Source organism: Patagioenas fasciata, chromosome 1 (assembly GCF_037038585.1).
Source record: "Patagioenas fasciata isolate bPatFas1 chromosome 1, bPatFas1.hap1, whole genome shotgun sequence".
Taxonomy (NCBI): domain Eukaryota; kingdom Metazoa; phylum Chordata; class Aves; order Columbiformes; family Columbidae; genus Patagioenas; species Patagioenas fasciata.
The window spans coordinates 187,613,892-187,632,308 of NC_092520.1; the positions used below are offsets into that span (position 1 = coordinate 187,613,892).

Sequence of the window (18,417 nt, forward strand, 5' to 3'; positions counted from 1 at the left end):
AAGACTAGTGAAGAGGGAGGTAACAGCAGTTTATAAAATCATCAAGGTTACAGAGGAGTTAAAAAGGTAGTGATTGTGAACTGTCTCTTCTAGAGAGAAAGTACATAAAGAGATGAGTGGTCTATTATGTTCTCTACTTATTTTTTATATTTCATTAAACAAACTCTCCTTTTCTTATGTATCACTTAACAGAACTAACAAGTGCTTAATTATGCTTCATATTGTATTTGGTACAGTTTTCTTTATAGACTATTTAAGTTATTAAGATATCCAAATGTACCTCAATTTTCATGTTATGGATGGAGCACAGGACATTGCTACTGTTGCCAGAAAAAAATAGTGACATCATGAATTTGAGATATGCATTGCAAAAATATTATGTATCTATTAATAATTACATTTTGTTGCACTAACTTCTTGCTTCAGACTGCTCATGTTTGAGGAAGCAGGGATTTCTAAGTCTTTCTTTGTTTTAGGGACTCCACTAGCCCCAGAAATTAGAATTCAATAATCAAGTGGAATATAATACATGGCTTACAGCTAATCACCCTTTGTTTTGCTTGTGGTCAAGTTTGTCTGATTATTGACTCTGCAGATATGTTGAGCTCCAATCTCAGCTATGAGCACTTTTGGCAGAGAAGCCCAAGCGCCAATGAGAGAGAAGCCTACGTGAGGCTCAACACCTGATGTGCTGTAAGGCCATGGAAGCAGTCTGTACCAGATTGGGCTGAGGGCCAGAGAGCATTTTCCACTGTGGACTGGAAAGAGGAGCCAGTTCATGAAACCCCTTCCTTCCTGCCCTGATGTGTTCTCTGAGCAGTGACAGAGCAAGGAGGTTAAAGTCAACAGGGACAACCAGGCACCTTCTCCTGGACAGCCTGTCAGCAGCACCGTCACTGCCTTTTGCACTTCCACCACTTAGGTCTATTTCACAGCACATTTCATATTTCACATGGCATGTAGATTAACTAATCTTCATAGTGTTCCTACGCAGTAGGTAAATGTTGCCCTTAAATAAAAAAAACCCAAGTTGTCAGAAGACAGAAACCAGGCAGCGACAGGAAGGCTTCCGAAACTACCCTGTGGCTGGGCTCAGAATTCAGGAATTCTTTTCAGTCCTGCTATTGTGTTGAGGTCATCTTGCTCTTTGATGTATCTAGAAAATTAAATGAGCTGTTAGAATCTGCATACGTTTCCTCATTAAATCAGAAACATTTACCAGTCCAGCATTGCACCTAAAACTTAGATAGCATTTCTCATGATGAAACCAAAATTAGACTTTGTTTCTCATACGTTTTGGACTGTGTGACCTGTGGTGTCTCTTTCTCTATTTGGCTTTTGCTTTATTTTGTTATATAATTGTTACATCTACTTAAAGGTCAGCCAAAGTAAAATTATATTTTGTTGAAGGTGAGATGCAAACAAATGTTTGATCTTGCCCTGCCATTTTTCTTAGGCCTTCTGCAGAGCTGGGTTACAATGTGCCTGTTTCGTAAAGCATATTATGTTTTAGAATCTGTCTTGTATTATTGATAAATATTTCAAGGTACCTGCAAACCTAGGTTAAGAGCTATCATGTCTCAGGAAGCTAAAAAGGCAGCTATTGTGCATTCATTTCATTTTGTACAATACAACCATGTTTGTGTACAGCTGGACACTTACAAATATTTATTTACTATGCTCACTTTCATAACTGCTTCCACATGTTAGCTTGAAAGTAAATAGCTAAGCAAAAAAAAAAAAAAGCAAGGAATCCTTACAAACCTTGTTTTTCTATATCTAAAATCTAAACCCCAAATATAAATTATTGAATACTTTGTTTTAAGAACCTAAGCATTTGCTTTCTGCATTTTTACTTTTAACAGATGCTGTAGATAAAGATGTAGTCTTTTTTGCATTTACATAGGGCTGGTGTTATTAAGAATATCCACATGAGAAAAGGTTACAAAAATGATCCCTATGAGGAGGTGAATCAGATAGCATATATTGTAATACAGAATACTTTTAGCTGTAGCTGACTGACACGTTTAGAAAAGCTGATACTTTGATGAGAAGATCAACTGCGCAATATTCTCCCAACATCTCCTCCAGAGTCTCAATGCAAACTAACATAAGGATGCAATGTATGTGTCAAGAGAAATAAACATACATTAAACCAGACATTCATTTTCCTCAAACTAAGCTCTGAAAGCCTATGTAACAAAATACCAGGAAAAGGTAGAAATGCCAACTTTACAGCAACAGTCACATTTCAGATAAAGAAAAGCTTTTATATGAAGTTGTATCCACAGTCCCTAGCATAAAATATTAATATTTCCAGCTATACCACTTTATAACTGAGAAGGAAGTGTTCCTGGGAGAGAATAATTTGATTTAAAAATCCTGCTTTTCAACAAGTATACAGTATTTGTAATTAAAATGTTTATATGTTGGCTAATTATGTAAGAATACTGGTGACACGTTGGATAGTTTTATTCAGGTGTGTGATTAGAGTTTAACATAAAACAGCCTCATATAACATTTCAAAGAACTATTCTTGAGCTCATACACTGAGGCATTAAATGACCTTATTTTTAATAACTTGATTAATCTAAAATGGTGTTCCTGTTTTTTGTGAGAGGAGAACTCTAGTTCAATGTTGTATTAGTTCGTCCTCTTTTCTTAAAATAGCCTGGGAGGATCTAAACGGCATTGTACTTCCCCTCTCTATATGCTGGAGGTCAGGGATTTTTGTTTCACACAAGGCACCTGTGCTTTACTCTGCCTCACCCTGATACAATGTCCAGAACAGGTGGCAAGCTGTTTTTGACATGAACCTTGCTATGCTCGATGTGAAAAGGGAGCTGGTTGTGGTCAGATGTGGGCAGCAAGTTGCCATTTAGAAAATAGTTCCCAACTAATGGATAAAGTATTTTTAAGCATGCTGGAATGGTTCCACAGCCAAGCTGTTATAAATGAATAGATCTTTTGTTGTGAGCCTTGATCTTTTCCCTCCTTCCTCCCTTTCTCCCTCCCCCCACTCTTTGTCAGGATGAGTCAATATCTTTCTAATTGGGTGTCCTTTCTGGACTTTTTTCCAGGTTTTAGGCATTAAGAAAGTTCAAATCCTTAAACACATAGCCCTGGTGCCCAGAAGCCATTTTTTCTTTTAACAAGTTTATTGCTTCAAGAGACATTCATTTCAGAAGGCTCAACAGTATTGTATTGGGGTTTTTGCTGCACACAGAAAATGTAAAAGGAACTCAGTTGTACTTCAGTGAAATGGCATTATCATCCCAAGAATGAACAAACTGATTTGTTATGTCCTTAACAAGAAGCCAGTCAACTTCTAAATCGTGTTGTGGGATTGTTCTGAAACCATGGCCCAGAATGCTTTCAAAGATAACTACCCTGCTATCTCGGTGGTAGCTCTTATTTTGTCATAACATCCTTTCTGGCTGCCTGAGGAAAGCAAAAGTGGGTAAAGCCACTTCTGTCAGCAATACCACAGGTGAGACAGGCCAAACTTAATGCTGATAGCTGGGCAAGACTGAAAACCTGGTAATGATGCCTCCCAATGGAGCTTCCTGACATGGTCCTGTGGAAGAGGATTGACAGGTGTATTTGTTGATTTCCTAAATTCTTGTCTTGAGATTTTTAACAAATAATTACTGCTTGGAACTCATCAGGACCTGCCATAGCAGGATCTAAGGTGAATATGACCTTCCTGGGAAGCAAATACTGCCGTTCTTATTTCATAGATAACAAAAAGAAGGCATGCAAAGATGAAGTATTTTTCTTGTAGATGTTGTGAAAGTTTGTGGTAAATTTTAGAAGAGAGTTGAGGTTTCCTGCATTAAAAAAAAAAAAGCCAGTGGTAGATGGAGAAGGAGCTGTGTGTTCTGTGTGTTTAAAGAAACATGGCTAGACTCAGAATTTTGATGTGCTGAGACTGTGTTCAGTTTGAGGTTTGAGTGATTTTTAGAGAAAAAATGGAATCTCTCATCACATTAGAGTGAGATTCTATACATTTCCTCGTAAAGAACAAAATGTAGTGATTGAAGAACATAAACCATTTATGTATAGAGATAGTCTCTAGTACGGACAAAGCCTGATGTCTAAGGTAAGAAAAAAGCAGCTTTTGCAAATTAGTATAAGATTTCATCACATGTAGATGATTCCCCACTTTTATTACTGACTTCTTTCACTTTTCCCTGAAATGCCTGATGTTGCCTGCTCTGAGAGACAGACTGCTCTGGGAGAGTCTCTGGAGTGCCTCGACACAGCAGTTCCTTGTCTCTGCCCTCTCACCGCGTGAGACCATCTGTGTAATGGGACTTATAGAGTATCTGTGAGCAAAGGGGAGTGAAAATCAGTGCTCCCCTGCAATGCTGCATTCCTCTGTCTTCCTACCTCCTTCCTTTCTCCCTTGTGAAATTACCTAGGGAAAAAAAAAACAAAAAAAAAACAAACAAAAAACCAGAACACTGAAATTAGATATCTAGCAACTGTAAATAAAAGAATTAATATATTTTACTGTGCAGTAATAGTCCATCACCAGTCCTTGTTTGGATGCTGTTAAAAAAGACTACCAGCTATGTTCAGAAATTCAGTTTTCCTCCCTTTTATCTCTGAGTTATTCCTAGAGGATATGAAGTGCAAAAATCAGAAAACTGAAGACAGAACTATTGGGGAAAATGAGGCTGCCTTTTCTTTTTCTCCCTAACAATTGGTGAGAAGGACAAATGTATTTCTTTTCTGACTAACAGTTAAGGACATGCCTGCTTGTCGCTGTAAGCAACGTTACCTGCTTTCTGTTTTCTGCTCAGACAGACTCTCCAAACCAGCCTGCCCAACACTCCAGCATTGTCCTTCCACCTTCCTTCTTCATTTCCACTAAATGAAAAGAGGGTTGAATTTTATACAGCTTTAAACTGATGCATATGAGTTCAAAGGAACAGGACAAAGGAGAATGATGATCAGATATGTAACCAGGCATGTGCAGCTTGGTTGCTCCCACACTGGAAGTCACCAGGTTACAGCCTAATGTTCTTGCTGCAGAAGATGTTACCTCATTTTTACATGAGTATCAGTGATGCCTTCTTTGTAAAAAAACAAACAAACAAACAAAAAAACCCAAACCAACAAAACAAAACCCAACCCCAAACCAAACCAAACCAAAATGAAAAAAAAACAACAACCAAACATTGCTATTTGTGTATAACAGATTACTGGTGGGATCTGTGAATGATTTGAGGCTCTTGGTATTCACTGTATAAATAACTATGGAGTAGTACTCCTGCACTGACCTTTTACTTGTGACCCACAATATTAACTAAAAAAAAAAATCAAAAAAATCCCCTAAACGCTCAACTCCAACTTCCTCTCCAAGCTTTTATGAGGGTTTTCCACCAGAACCTCCCTTCTCCTAATTTCATAGCAGCCACTTCCTAAGACGTCATGCCTTACTTCATTTATATTTGTGGAGTTAAAAACGAAATGGGCCTGTTCCCATGAGACGGAAGAACTGCAGCCGCTTTGGACTTGTTTCCAACATGTGCTAACAGGCCAGTTTGGCAGATGCTAATTGTTACTCATTTACAGTAGCAATACGAAAATGAGTCATAAATCCTTTTTCAAAGCACGTATGTTTACATTTCATTCTCAGCCCTCAGTTTCTACACAGGTAACTCCCTCACACAATCATTTGTCCTTAGTCCTGCTCTTAGAGAGAGAAACATATTCCTTCTGAATTCTATGTACACTTTGCCTATGCTTACCCTTCTTGGGACATGAGTGGGGGTTCTAAACTGTAGTTACATCATAAAATTTCAAACCTTCATTTACCTAGAAAAATACATCTTCGTAATATTGTTTGTTAAATGTGCTTTTCTCACCAGCTGATGGGAAACACAGTCATGTGGCTGAAATATTCCAGCAATAAATAGTTCTTGTGATTATCAAATGCCTTGGCTCCACTTCAGCATTTAATCACCCTCAAAAGCTGTAAATTGCCTCATATGCTCCCCTACTATGAACATTGTCTCTTAATCAAATTGGATTAATAAATTTAAGAGACATTACCCATTTATGCACGAATTTTGGTAAGTCACAAGAATAATGAGCCAGATGTAGAGGAGATGTAAAGAGCAATGTAAGTTGCAAGTCCACAACTTAATGATTATGCAACACGCAGAGAACAGAAATACATAACGTTAGCAGAGAAAGCTACCAACAGGTTCATGATCATTTACACCTGATATGTTTATTAACATGAAAATGTTTACATTAACTGTTGTCCTTAATAGGGTCAGAAACATGCTTAGACCTGTTGACAGGGATAGTTTTCAGTTCTGTCTGATACTTGGTACTGCCTATATTTTGACTTGGAAAGGGTTTTGTATTCCGAAAGTTTTGTATCCTGAAAGCTCAAGGTTTGCTCCCGAAACCCTTTACGTATTGTTTCTATAGTACTGTGAAGGAGATTGTTTAAATGGTTTCACTATTGTCATGTTTGAAGTTTAAATTTACGTATCAATTACTGTATATATGTATTATTTAACCACACTTAGTAGCTCAAGTATGTTCTTATTCTAGGTGCTGCCAGCATTCTTACTGATAGCTGCCCTTAAACATCTACTGTACACACATTTTACCACTGCTCATTAACTGTATTGGAAAATAAAAAATGTTAACTTCTTGCTTAACCCAAAGTAGTAAAAGACAATTATGTGGGCTATCGTGAAGTACAACATAAACAAACCCCATCTGTGCACAGCAACAAGGAGTGTGTGTTTGTGTTTTGAATCATAAAGTTGTAATGAAAATATTTTATGGTAGGATCCTCTCAGTCCCAGTTCAAGAGTTTCAGATCCGTGACACTGTGATACAGGCTGTGCTAATCTAAATATAACACTGACTTGGTACAGTAGTTTGTGTGTTCACCACTGGAAATAAAAATGCTAGGTTTTGCTAGGAGTTTGCAGTTGCAGCCTGTGATTTGGAAACATAACTGAGTTATCATGAACTGAATAAATTTAAATCTTTTGTTTTTACACAGAGCATGGCAGAGGTGAAAATACTACAACTTTTCCAGTCTTAATAGAGCCCTTTAATTGATTTAGTTATATTATCAGTCTCCCAAATTGCACATGGCATGCGGAAAACTGATTCTTTTCCAACAGTGATATTTTATGAGATTGCCTGTGGATTTATAAATAGCCAGAATGTCTTAAAATGAAACCAAAATCCAAAGACTGAAAGACTTAAGTAGAAAGAACCTAGTCATAAATTAATGAAATGAAACATTCTTCATACATTAAAAAATAAATTGTAGCATTGATTAATGCAGTGAACAGCACAATTCCATCCCATTGCTACAATATTATTGTCACTTCAACCTGAACTTGCAATTTTCACAAGTTTCAGCATTTATCTTTGGAACTGTCACCTCTCATGCTTAATGAAACTAAGTGACAATTGTATTTCTTTTAGTACATTAATATAATTAGGGTTTTTTTAAAAAGACACTTCAGGGTTAAAATAAATTATAGAACTTCATTAACCACTGCAAAAAATCCAGTTTGCAGCTTTTTTTTTCTTAAGTATGGTGGGTTTGCCTTACTGTTACTTTGTCTCCTTGAATAAATATTGATTAGGATTAAATACTTTATAATATATCTTTTTCCATTCATGAGTTCTAGGCATCCACCTTCACAAATGAGGATAAATGTATAATCTCATGGTCTACTGTAGCATATCCTTCACGCATGCACATTGTGAGTGTAGTTAACTATGAATGTCTAGACAGATACTTAGACAAACATTAATGTATATATACAAAATCAGTTGTGTGTTTCTAAACCCTTCACTTTATTTTGCCAGATTCTCAAATTGTGTATTTCCCTGCAAAATGCAGAGCAAATTAATGCAATATTTTACAGACAGCTGCATCCATGTGTCAAAATTCTGATTTTGTTTGTGTCAATGAGAGGCCAAATCACCCCATTCTTCCCCAGTTCACTCATTTACATTGAGAAAATTAGAAGTGGTATCTTCTGCTTTATTTTAAGAAGCATCATACTGTCGTCTTTGTCATGGGAGCTTGTTGGTACCTTTCACCACTTCTCATTCCATAACAAATCTCATGAAGGAGAAGAATTTGAAGTGTGACAAGGTATTAGAAGCTGTGGACATCGTAAGAGAAAGGTTTTTTTTGGTACTATAAAGGAAAAAATAGCTTACCTTTGTATTTCTGCTCACCTTCATGTTTTGCCTTTTCCAGTTAGAGTTTTATAAAAAGCAAATTCAATGCCTGATAACCTAGATGTTTCTGAAGATTTAGGATTTTCGTACTAATTCTTCACACATAACACCAAGCTTTCATAGCATGACTTGCATAATTTGCATGTTATCACAAATGATTTGTGGTTTTTTTTTTTGTTTGTTTGTCTTTGATTTTTGATTTTTTATTTTTTTAATTATTGGCAAATTTGATCTCATTACAATGGCAGGTAGAAGTGGATACTTATTGTATATGGGCCTTGAATGCTCCGCATATATTTCCAGATGTACATTGCATTTGTTTCCTCAAGCAAATAAGAGCTTGGTGATGTTATAGCGTTTTGAGAGAACACTTCAATGACCCTTTTCTAAATTGTGTATGATTCTTTTTTCAGAATTACCCACAAATGGTAATATGAAGAGACAAGACAAATTTTCATAGGAAATATTTACTGTTTTGGGCTGAGAGCATGGGGTGACCCTACAAGGAGCACTCCCATTCCCAGTCTCAGAACAGATTGATGTGGAGGTGGGGAAAAATGGAGCAGGCTGGAATGTCTCGTGTCCTCACTGTGACGAAGCATTTATGCTACTCTCGTGACTTAATAATTGATTATATTTATGGTGTAAACTAATTAAAATAATACCTTTTACCTCTTTTTACCTCTTTTACCTCTTCAAGCCCGCATTAAGAAATCTGACTTAAAAAAACCAAACCAAAAATGGGGGAAAAATCAGGGATCTGATCAGAGATCCAGGACTGGAACACCAGAGATTCTATAGTGAAAGCTTCCATGCTACAGTTGCTTACATTTGACTCAGCTGTAGATCCTGGTTATCAGAACTATACTTTTTATAGTAAATTGTATTAATTTGAAAGCCAAAATAATTTGTTGAGAAGGTGTGAAGCTCACTTTGGAAAACCACAGGAAGGTATTTCACTTGTTCTTGATCATTGATGATCAAGGTAATTTACAGCTTGCTGGCATTTAGATCTTGGAACAACCTCTGAGAGAGAGCAGCTAGTAAGTTAGAATTATAAAATAATTGAGTACAAACTACCTTATTTTTATTTACAATCATAAAAGAAAAAAAATAACTGCTTGTATAAGTTTACAGGAGCCTGTTTATAGTTCTTATAATGTAAAACAATGTTAAATAAAATTATACTTTAATATTATGACTTTTACAGCATTTTCATTAATACTTTAAAATGATTGAAATAAAACACAGAAAAAGGAAAAGAGAAATGAAGGAATTTGTACCGTGTAATAGGTTTCCTCACTAAACTGAAATGTAACAATTTTTTCCAAAAAGAAAACACTAAAATTCCAGTGATTTTATGTCCACATACACGCACACTCTCTCCCTCTGGTATGTGGCAGATATTACACTTATTAATGGAGAATATAATTGTGTCTATCATTCAGTGGGCAGGACTGCATCCCTGCATATGTGACTCAAAAGTACCAGCTATGAGGAGGACTCTTTGAATCTAATTTGTATTTTCTGATTTCATTAATATTTTAACTGAAGCATTATTATTATAGAAATGCATAAACATATGGTTCTTGTATGTCTGGTAGTTTATACTTGCTATTAATTACCAGAATGCTTATCTGAATACTTTTTGGAGTTAATGCATCTGTGGTGATATCAGAACTATAAAATACCTTTCAGTACTGTTTAGTAAAATAATACAACTAAAAGTACTTCAAAACTAATTGTGAGTATGATCACTATGTAGTCCTTCAAATGCTATAGGTAATTACCTATTGTGCTTTTTTTCTAGCTATTCCAGCAAGTCTAAAGAATGAGGAAGGGAAGTGGGCAACAGCAAAGTTGCCCTTAGCTTTTCTTTTGCTTCCTTGGGAAAACCCCCATTCTGTGAACACAGACACAGAATCATGTCAGGCCTGGATCCAAGATTTGCTTTTTTTTGTTTTTCATTTAGCTAAGCAAGAAACAGAGGCCATAGACTATTTTTCCTTAATTCCCTGTTTTAGACAAGTAAGGGTACCTTTTTGCACCTTTACTTGCATGGGTTGCCAGGATGCTTATCTGTCAATATAGAACAACAATAACATTTGATTCAAATGAAGTTTTGTAATCATGTTATTTTGTAATTTTATTTTGTAATTCTAGTTCTGTTCAGTCTAGAGAATTGTATGCTCCTGGCTGGAAAAAAATAACTGTTATTTTAGGCAAATATGCAAACAAACAAAATGATGACAGCCAAAAATACTAGTAGAACTGACAGGTTTATTTTTATGTTTTTCTTCCTATGACCTGTATTTTACATGTCATATCGAAATGAGTGTTTGATGCTAAGGTCTAAGTCCAGTCATTTATATGGAAGCCAAGATGAAAAATCAGGAGAATACATTCAGGCAGTTCAAGAAAATATTGATTATAATTATCAGATAGAACAAAGAGAGGGAAAAAAAAAAAGTCCTCATGAAATATTTTACTTCAAGAAAACTATAATTCATAGAATTGCTGCAGTTCTGGGGCTTTTTTTCTTTGTGAGTTGTAAAGATATCAGTGAGAGATGACTGTGCAAGATAGCATAGTTGCAAGTAAGAAGCATGAGAAATAACTTGTGCTTGTATATATAGCAATGAGTTTGTATCAAAGATTTGATTGTGCATTCAGTATTATGGACTCATAACATGCAAATGTATTCTGCTGTTAATACACATTCACAGCATACATGTTAGTGGTTCCAAAGGAGCTGTTACAATATATGCTCTGAATATGTATTAGGAATAATACACAATATGTAAATAAGAACATTCTATATTATGAAAATATAACATAAAATGCATAATATTTTTAATACTCATTCATAGTGTACTCTCTGGCAGCTCAAAAGGAGGAACTGTACTATGTATTATGAACTGCTATTGAAGATGCACAAAATTAACTACATTTTTATAGATCTCTGGATATGATACCGTGATCTCACACAGCAATATAACATACAGTCTTCTGTTCCACTGCATTATTTATTCTATTTGTAAAATATGCTTGGTGTAGAATTTTTCATTTTAATATTTTTGGGGAGGATTAATTAGGTATTCTTTTCATATGGAAATATTTTTATTTTTTTTGGAATTCTAAATATGGTATTTTTACAAACGCCATTTGATATTGGCAATTAGTTTGATACTATTGAGAAAAGGTAATGTAAATTTCATGAATACTCACAGTTGTAAGGAATGTGAATAAAATACTAATGTAGGGTAATTCCAGATCCAGATACTGCTCAGGCTGCAGAAGCAGACGGAGCTTTGTTAACCTGAAAAGCAATAGAAATATTTGGTTTAGATTTTGTTTGTTTGTTTTTGTTTTTCTTGCTAAATACAGGTTCTATTATGACTACGTAGGTCAGGTAAATTAATTTAGTTATTCTAAATCTACCAAGTCTCTGTATATTTTACATCACTCTGTGTTCAGTAGCCACACTTTTAAATCAATATTTCCTTAAACTTCCTGTCCCGTTACCTCAGATGATGCTGTTGTCCATCATTTGTCTTTACTGAGATGATCTTTAATGTCAATACAAATTCCAAATAATTTGAATGCATTAAAAAATCAGTACAGAGTTTGAAACATCCACTTTTGCTGAATTTCAAGGTTCTTCGGAAGTCCTAAATAAGTTTTTTTTTTTAATTTTTTTTTTTTTAATTTATATTATTAAGGTGCAATATTAACTGCAAAGTGAAAAGCTGAAAAACTGAAGGGAATATAAGCAAATAAATTAGCTGTTGCAATCCAGCACACAGCTGTAATTGAATACTGAATACTTCTTCTTGACTTATTTGTAGGAATGTAATGAATTACTAGTTGACATTTTGTTGTGATGAAACGTCATTTTGCATGCCTCAATATATGATCTGTTACTTTTTCATGTGAGATCTATTACCTGCTTGAGTGAGCTACTTGCTTGAGCTTGCTAAGGAATAGCTGAAACTACCATAAACCATGCCATCTGATATGTTTCGCTCTAAGCAGGATAAAGCTTGTTGAGCTGAATTCATCTTCATACAACTCCTTGGACTTCATTGGAGTCACATCAGAAATAGTTCAGAAAATTTTATTTTGTCTTACCTCATAATTTATCAATTTCAATACAATCTTTGCCATCTGTGTTAGAAAATATTTTACAGAAACAAAATATTTCTTATACTAATGTATTACTTACTATAAACAGGAAAATAAAATGGAGAAAAGTGCCTTTTCATATTTTAAATTCATGTTTACACTCAGTTTAATTCTCAATTGCCAGCTTGAGACAGCACAAAGCAGACATTAAGCCCCATATTTCCTTTCTGTCCACTGTGAAGTCCATCCTGTGGCAGAAAAACATCGAACCCAGACAAGAATCATTTACAGTAGAAAGACAATTTCTTGCTCCCAGGGTAATGTACAGCATTACTGGAACCAACCTCTTCTCTAAAAGAGAATGCATTTCTTTATTCTGTTTCTGGTTATGGAAGTGGTTAAATCTGCATGTTTCTAATTTCATTTTAGGTATCCGACTGTCTACTTGTTTCTATATTTGTGCTCTGTGGAGGTGGATTTCCTCAGACTAGAAGGGGTTGGTTGCCCTGTTAGGACCAGCTGGTATCTAAGGCACCATCAATCCCACAGCACTTCAGTGGTCTTATTTTATAGAGCACAAACCTTTATCTACAACACAGCTGCACCCTGCTCTGTTCTGGCACCTCACAATTTACCTGGCTTTAAACAGGATGTTTTGGAGAAGGGTAATATAAACACTAGGCCATGAACACCAAAACGAGCTCCAACCCAGCCATGGGAGTGACTGTCAGATTCCCTTTTACTGCACTTTCATGCATATACCACATATATTTCTGCTTTTGATCTAAACTAAAAAAAAAAAAAAAAAAAGAAGAAAGAAACAACAACAAAACCCAACAAACTCTAATCTGTAAGCTTAACTTGTAATAGTTATTTTATAATATAATTTGGTTTTAATTCCAAGTCTTAAGCCCTTTTAATTATAACAGCCTTCCCATTTCAGTGTTGCCACACTATAAAATAACTAGGATAGAGATCCTGCCATGATCCTAATACTGAAAAGAGCTACGAAGGTTAGCTCACATACGTTAAAAGTGCATATTACAAAGTTGAAAAACATGTTCCTAGACATAGCAGAAGGATAATTTGAACTTACAGGTATCAATGTACATGCAATCAATCACAAAAAGATTTACTAAATATTATTGTTCACCTTTCACAAACATATAAGTGATCCAGGGTGTTAAGAAGGATGTAAAATGTTTCCAGTTTCTTCTGTTCCTGCTGATGAAAGGAATTCAGGATCTGTTAAAGAGCAGCCTTGAGGAGGGAAAGGTAAGCATTAGAATGGGATAAAAATTTGGGTACCTACACCTGCGTTGATCCATAAGTTACAGTTATTGATTGCTTCTCCTCACAGTGTAAGCAATAATATTTTATTTGAAGAGTTATGCACAAATTTTCTACAGCATTGTTGAAATGAGCAACTCTGCTATCCGAAACTTCTTCTACAGGAAACTATCTGATATAAAAAAAAAAAAAACCCAAAAAACAAACCTCAAAGACCAAAAGTTACCCTTGGAAAATTCAAGCTTAAAATATAGCTTGAGTTTTTAATAATGTAAGTAAATAACCTTTGCAGCAGTCAATTTTGGGATATTTTGGGTTTACTTTAAATAAGCAACTTGTTTCTTTCTAAAACACTTTATTTTCTCCAGTCACAAGTCTGTTCTGGCTGGAGGTAATATCTATCATATGGCTCGTGTAGGAGCTCAGAGTAGAAAATGGGGATGAACAATTTTGTCCTGAAGACATATGTTTATATTCTGCATTTTGTGCACTTTTAACAGGAATCTCTTTAACAGAACATTTTTAATAGGGAAAAAAACTTGGATATTTTTTTCTTTCAGGAAATTTTTATCTGCCTACAAACTATACCTATGGTCTATGTGCAAATGTTTTGAGCTTCTCTTCACATTCATTCCAAAATCTGCCACTGATGGTCTAGAAGACCATACCTGAATTTTATGACTTAGCAATGGAATAGTATATTGGAATACATATGTGCAACATCTTGTAACTCAGTTGCTTTAGTAAGATACTTGAAAGGCTGTTGATGTTAGCATCTGAACTACCCACTTCTTGAGAATTTTCAATAACATTTTAGAATTATATATATTTTAAGGAAAAACAACTAAACAATTATTTTAGATTACTTGTGTATTTGTTAGAACTAAGTACTGTCAGGAAGTGCTGTTATGGTTTGCTTATGCCAATGAACTTTGCCCATCTGTGGTATCTCATGAACAGTAACCACATCTGGACCCATCTTTTTACATTCATCACAATCTTTGGTATGTAATATGTTATGTGTTGCACAGTATTTTTAATGCACTATTTCAGTGATTTCGTGCTTTTTGTAAACTGAATTTTCTTACCGTTTTTTAATCTGAATTTGCTTAGGGGTATCTCCCATTGCACCAGTTGCAATATGGAAATACTCTTTCATTCACTTAGTTGCTTTAAACTCTATGTAGTCTGCTACACAGTTGGACCTTGGTGGGGTGAGCTCATCCCACCATCTTTTACAAGAAGATAAACTGAACGTCATGAAGTTTACCATGTGGGTTTCATAGATAAGGTTAAAAAAAACCCAAACAAACACCAACTCTAGATGCTATCGGTTCTTCAAAGGCATTTATTATCCAATGAAATATTTTGAAGGCAGGGTGTAGCTGGCTAAATTATTGCTCCTCCCACTGTTCTCTGCTATGTTTCCAGTTTCAGAGGGAAAAGCACAAGCTTGTACGTTGAGTATGAGTCATAACATCTCTTCTGCTACTGACTCACTTGGGAGCTTGAGGTAAGTCATTCTACCTTATGTCTCAATCGCTCTGCCCCCAGGACAGTGAGGAGGGAAGGAACTACGGAAAGTTATGCAATGTTTTCATAGATGAAACATGTTGGTATTGAGACCAATATTATTATTATGCAGTACACTAATAATTTTGTGTGCCAGAAATGGATTTTTTCCATAACTTCTTCCACACATAGCACATTTTTTTCCATTTTGTCATGGAAAGGTTTAAAGAAATATTATGTTGTACCAAGGAACACCTTAGGCTACTGAAATTCTTAGAAACTATGGTATTTTCTCAGAGGAAAGTATATGCACCTTAAATAGCATTTCTTATGAATTGTATCACACTCTTACCTTCTGCTCCAATAATTATCAATAATAAACCCATACAGTGGTGCAAAATCTATTGATGATTTCTGAAGTAAGAGGAGGCCCTGGAGTGGGTGGTATGTCACACAGAAATGACTCCTGCTCAGGTATTTATCCTCTCTCCTGTTTGTTTTGCCAGCATTGCAGGGAAATGCTAAACTTTAAGAAGTGCACTTTTAACACCAGAGCATACTCCTTAGCATTTATGACATCAAAATAAATATCTATCAGTTATCTCCTCTTGTGTTAGGATGTAGTTGGATATTTTGTCTTCCTACTTTTGTTTCCCAAAAGATACCTGGTTGTACACTGTAATGACATATGCTAGTAAAGTACATTGACTAATAAAAAATCTGCTTCTAAGTTTTAAGTAAATTACAGTTTAAACACAGACACACTTCTATAGAGAAAGGTAATGTACTGTGACAGTAAGCAAGGTAAAGCAAGTGTCTTATGGACACTAGCACACACAAGAACAATGATGTGGAGCAGTACTCCATGGTGTGGGCAAGAATGGATCATGAGGCTGATGATTAAGTCAATCTGTGGCATGGGAAAGAAATGTATTTCTTATATAGAGAAAGCACAGGTAAGACCACTTGGCAGGTGATAGGGGATGAAGTAGTTTGTTCTCTGGGGTTTTACTTTTGAAAAAATCTTTTTCTATCCTTCCTATTCCTTACAATATTTTTGTATGCCCGCTTTGAAACCCTTCTTATAGACGTATCTGTATGTTGCCAGTTAAGGTACACGAGAGGGTTAGGTTTTGTTGGAACTGATGTTTGAGAGGGTGGAAAGCCCTGGAGGACAGGCGTGGAGGCCTACGGCGTTTCACGTGCCTGCCCACCCGGCTCCAGAGGCGCAACTGGTTGAAGACAAACGATAACCGCAGCGAACAACTTCGGAGCCGGCGGCTGCACCATTAAAAGTGCCCCTGCACCGCTGCCAAGCGCTACAGCTGCAAACCCTGTCCAGGCATGAAAGCCTCCCTTTCAGATTTTCTTTTTTTTTTTTTTTTTTCCTTTCCCCTTCTTCCCTACTTCTGCTTGACGGGTTTCAGCCTCCTGGGGGAATTTCTGTGGCTGGAGGCCCGGCTGAGGGCAGGGGGCAGCGAGGCGCCCTACCGGCCACCCCCAGCGGCCCCGATCCCAGCTCCGCACAGCCCAGCCCAGCGCGGCCCTCGGGCCCCTCGCTGGCGGGCGGCAGGACCTGCACAACCGCCGCCCTGAGCCGCGGCCGCCGTCAGCCGGGGTGGGATGTTTCATCGTCCGGAAATGATGGAGAAGGAGTGACTGTGGCGGCGGGGGGACACGGGTGTGAGTGCCAGTGCGTGCGCGCCCCTGCCCGGGGGAAAGGCCCGCGGGCGTGGGGCGGGCGGCGGGAGAAGCGGCGGCCGCCGGAGGAGAAGGAGCGGCGGCGGCTCGGGGAGCGGCGCGGACGTTCCCGCGGCCGGGGCGCGGAGGAGGGCCGGGCGCCGCAGCGAAGCGGGAGGAAATGCGGAGGTAGGGCGCGCCGCGCTGCCGGCCGGCTCCGCCGCGGCGGATGGGGCCCCTCTGGCCCCCCGCGGGCACCCCCCGCGGCCGCCCGGCTAACGGCCCGCCGCCGCCCCCGCCCCGCGGCCGCCGCCCCCCGGCCCCGCGGGTGCTCGCCGCGGGGGGCGGGCGGCGCGCCCGCCGCCGCCCCGCAAAGTTGCCGCCGCTTCGTTGCTGTCCCTCCTCAATACCTCGCCCCCGAGCCGTGAGTTTTCTGCATAAAATACATTAACGAGCCTTTTCATTTGCTTGTTCCTTCAGGGTCGAGTGTTAGTTTTGTTGGAGGGGGGTGCACGCTCTTTATTACTTGGTGATAGAGCTGGCAGATGTCCCAAGTGAGAGAACCTCTTCCCCCGGGGCCTGAAGGGCCAGAGCAAGCTCCGACTGAAAAGAGTTCTTTGATCTCTCTCCCTCGAGGTGAGTTGCTTTAAAGTTTCTCTGTAATTGTTGCGCCTTTTATTTGAATGATACATTTACTGATTTGTTTTGTGGGTTTAACTCTTTTCTTTACCCTCCCCCCGACCTCCTCTCTTTGGTGCAACTCTGTAACACTTTCACTTCCACCTCTTTATTGTTTTAACCAGAAATTCCTATGTAGAAAAAAAAAAAAAAAAAAAAAGATGCACTGATGTCAGCACCGGTTCTCAGTACTTGAAAAAAAGCAGTCATTCGGAGGCAGATGCTGCTCCTTAAAAATTGCTTTCTTCTCAGCTCTGTGTTTGTGTTTAGAAGCTCTTTCCTGTAAAGCTCTCTTTCCAGGTCTTGCAGTAAATTGAGAAAGGTTGATCCAAGAGCGGGAGCATTGTTCAGGTTGGAGGTCACTTTGCCTTTTTTTTTTTTTAGATTACTCAGTGATTCTACAGCTAAAACCAGTTTCTGAAAGTATTAACTTTTTTTCATATCAGCTGCTCAAAAGGTTGTCTAAAAGTACATTCGCCTTAAAGAAAAATTGTTTCAGCTATGTCTTATTTGCATTTGCACAGCATACATTGATATTCTGATCACCTTCATATAGGGAAGTTTGACAATATATATTGCAGGTTATCCTCAAAATAGGGAAATATGTTTGCCTCCTGAGTCCTTGTCTGTGAAGATGAGACTCAATTATTGTTTTTTGTTTACAGTTACAGCTTTGTTTTCCAGAATTCCAACAGGAGTTTTAAAAGTCTCTGACGAACAGACAAATAAGTTAGTTCAAAAACTGTAACTTTATTTGTAAGTGGTTAACTCGAGTGGAGCCTGGTAACACAGTTGTGCAACTGTGGATTAAAGATGCAGTCTTGTTTTTGTGACTTGGAAAATCAATAGCTGTGTGAAATCAAAGTTGAAGACTCGTTTGAGAAACCA

General features: G+C 37.5%; 1 protein-coding gene across 4 annotated transcripts in view; it reads left to right on the forward strand.

Moving 5' to 3' along the window:
- The first annotated feature begins 15,093 nt into the window (after nt 1-15,093).
- The window catches only part of MDFIC (MyoD family inhibitor domain containing), a 49,844-nt gene continuing 46,520 nt past the window's right edge, over nt 15,094-18,417 (forward strand). The window contains exons 1-2 of one of the 4 annotated variants that reach the window (XM_065848855.2): nt 15,094-15,172; nt 17,332-17,487. In XM_065848855.2, coding sequence (XP_065704927.1) covers nt 17,397-17,487 — 91 coding nt within the window. In that variant the 5' untranslated portion in view covers nt 15,094-15,172; nt 17,332-17,396. Of the gene's footprint in view, nt 15,173-16,384; nt 16,514-16,834; nt 16,853-16,900; nt 17,041-17,331; nt 17,488-18,417 lie in introns of those variants that run through there. The other 3 variants (XM_065848846.2, XM_065848871.2, XM_065848835.2) reach the window with 3 other exon arrangements.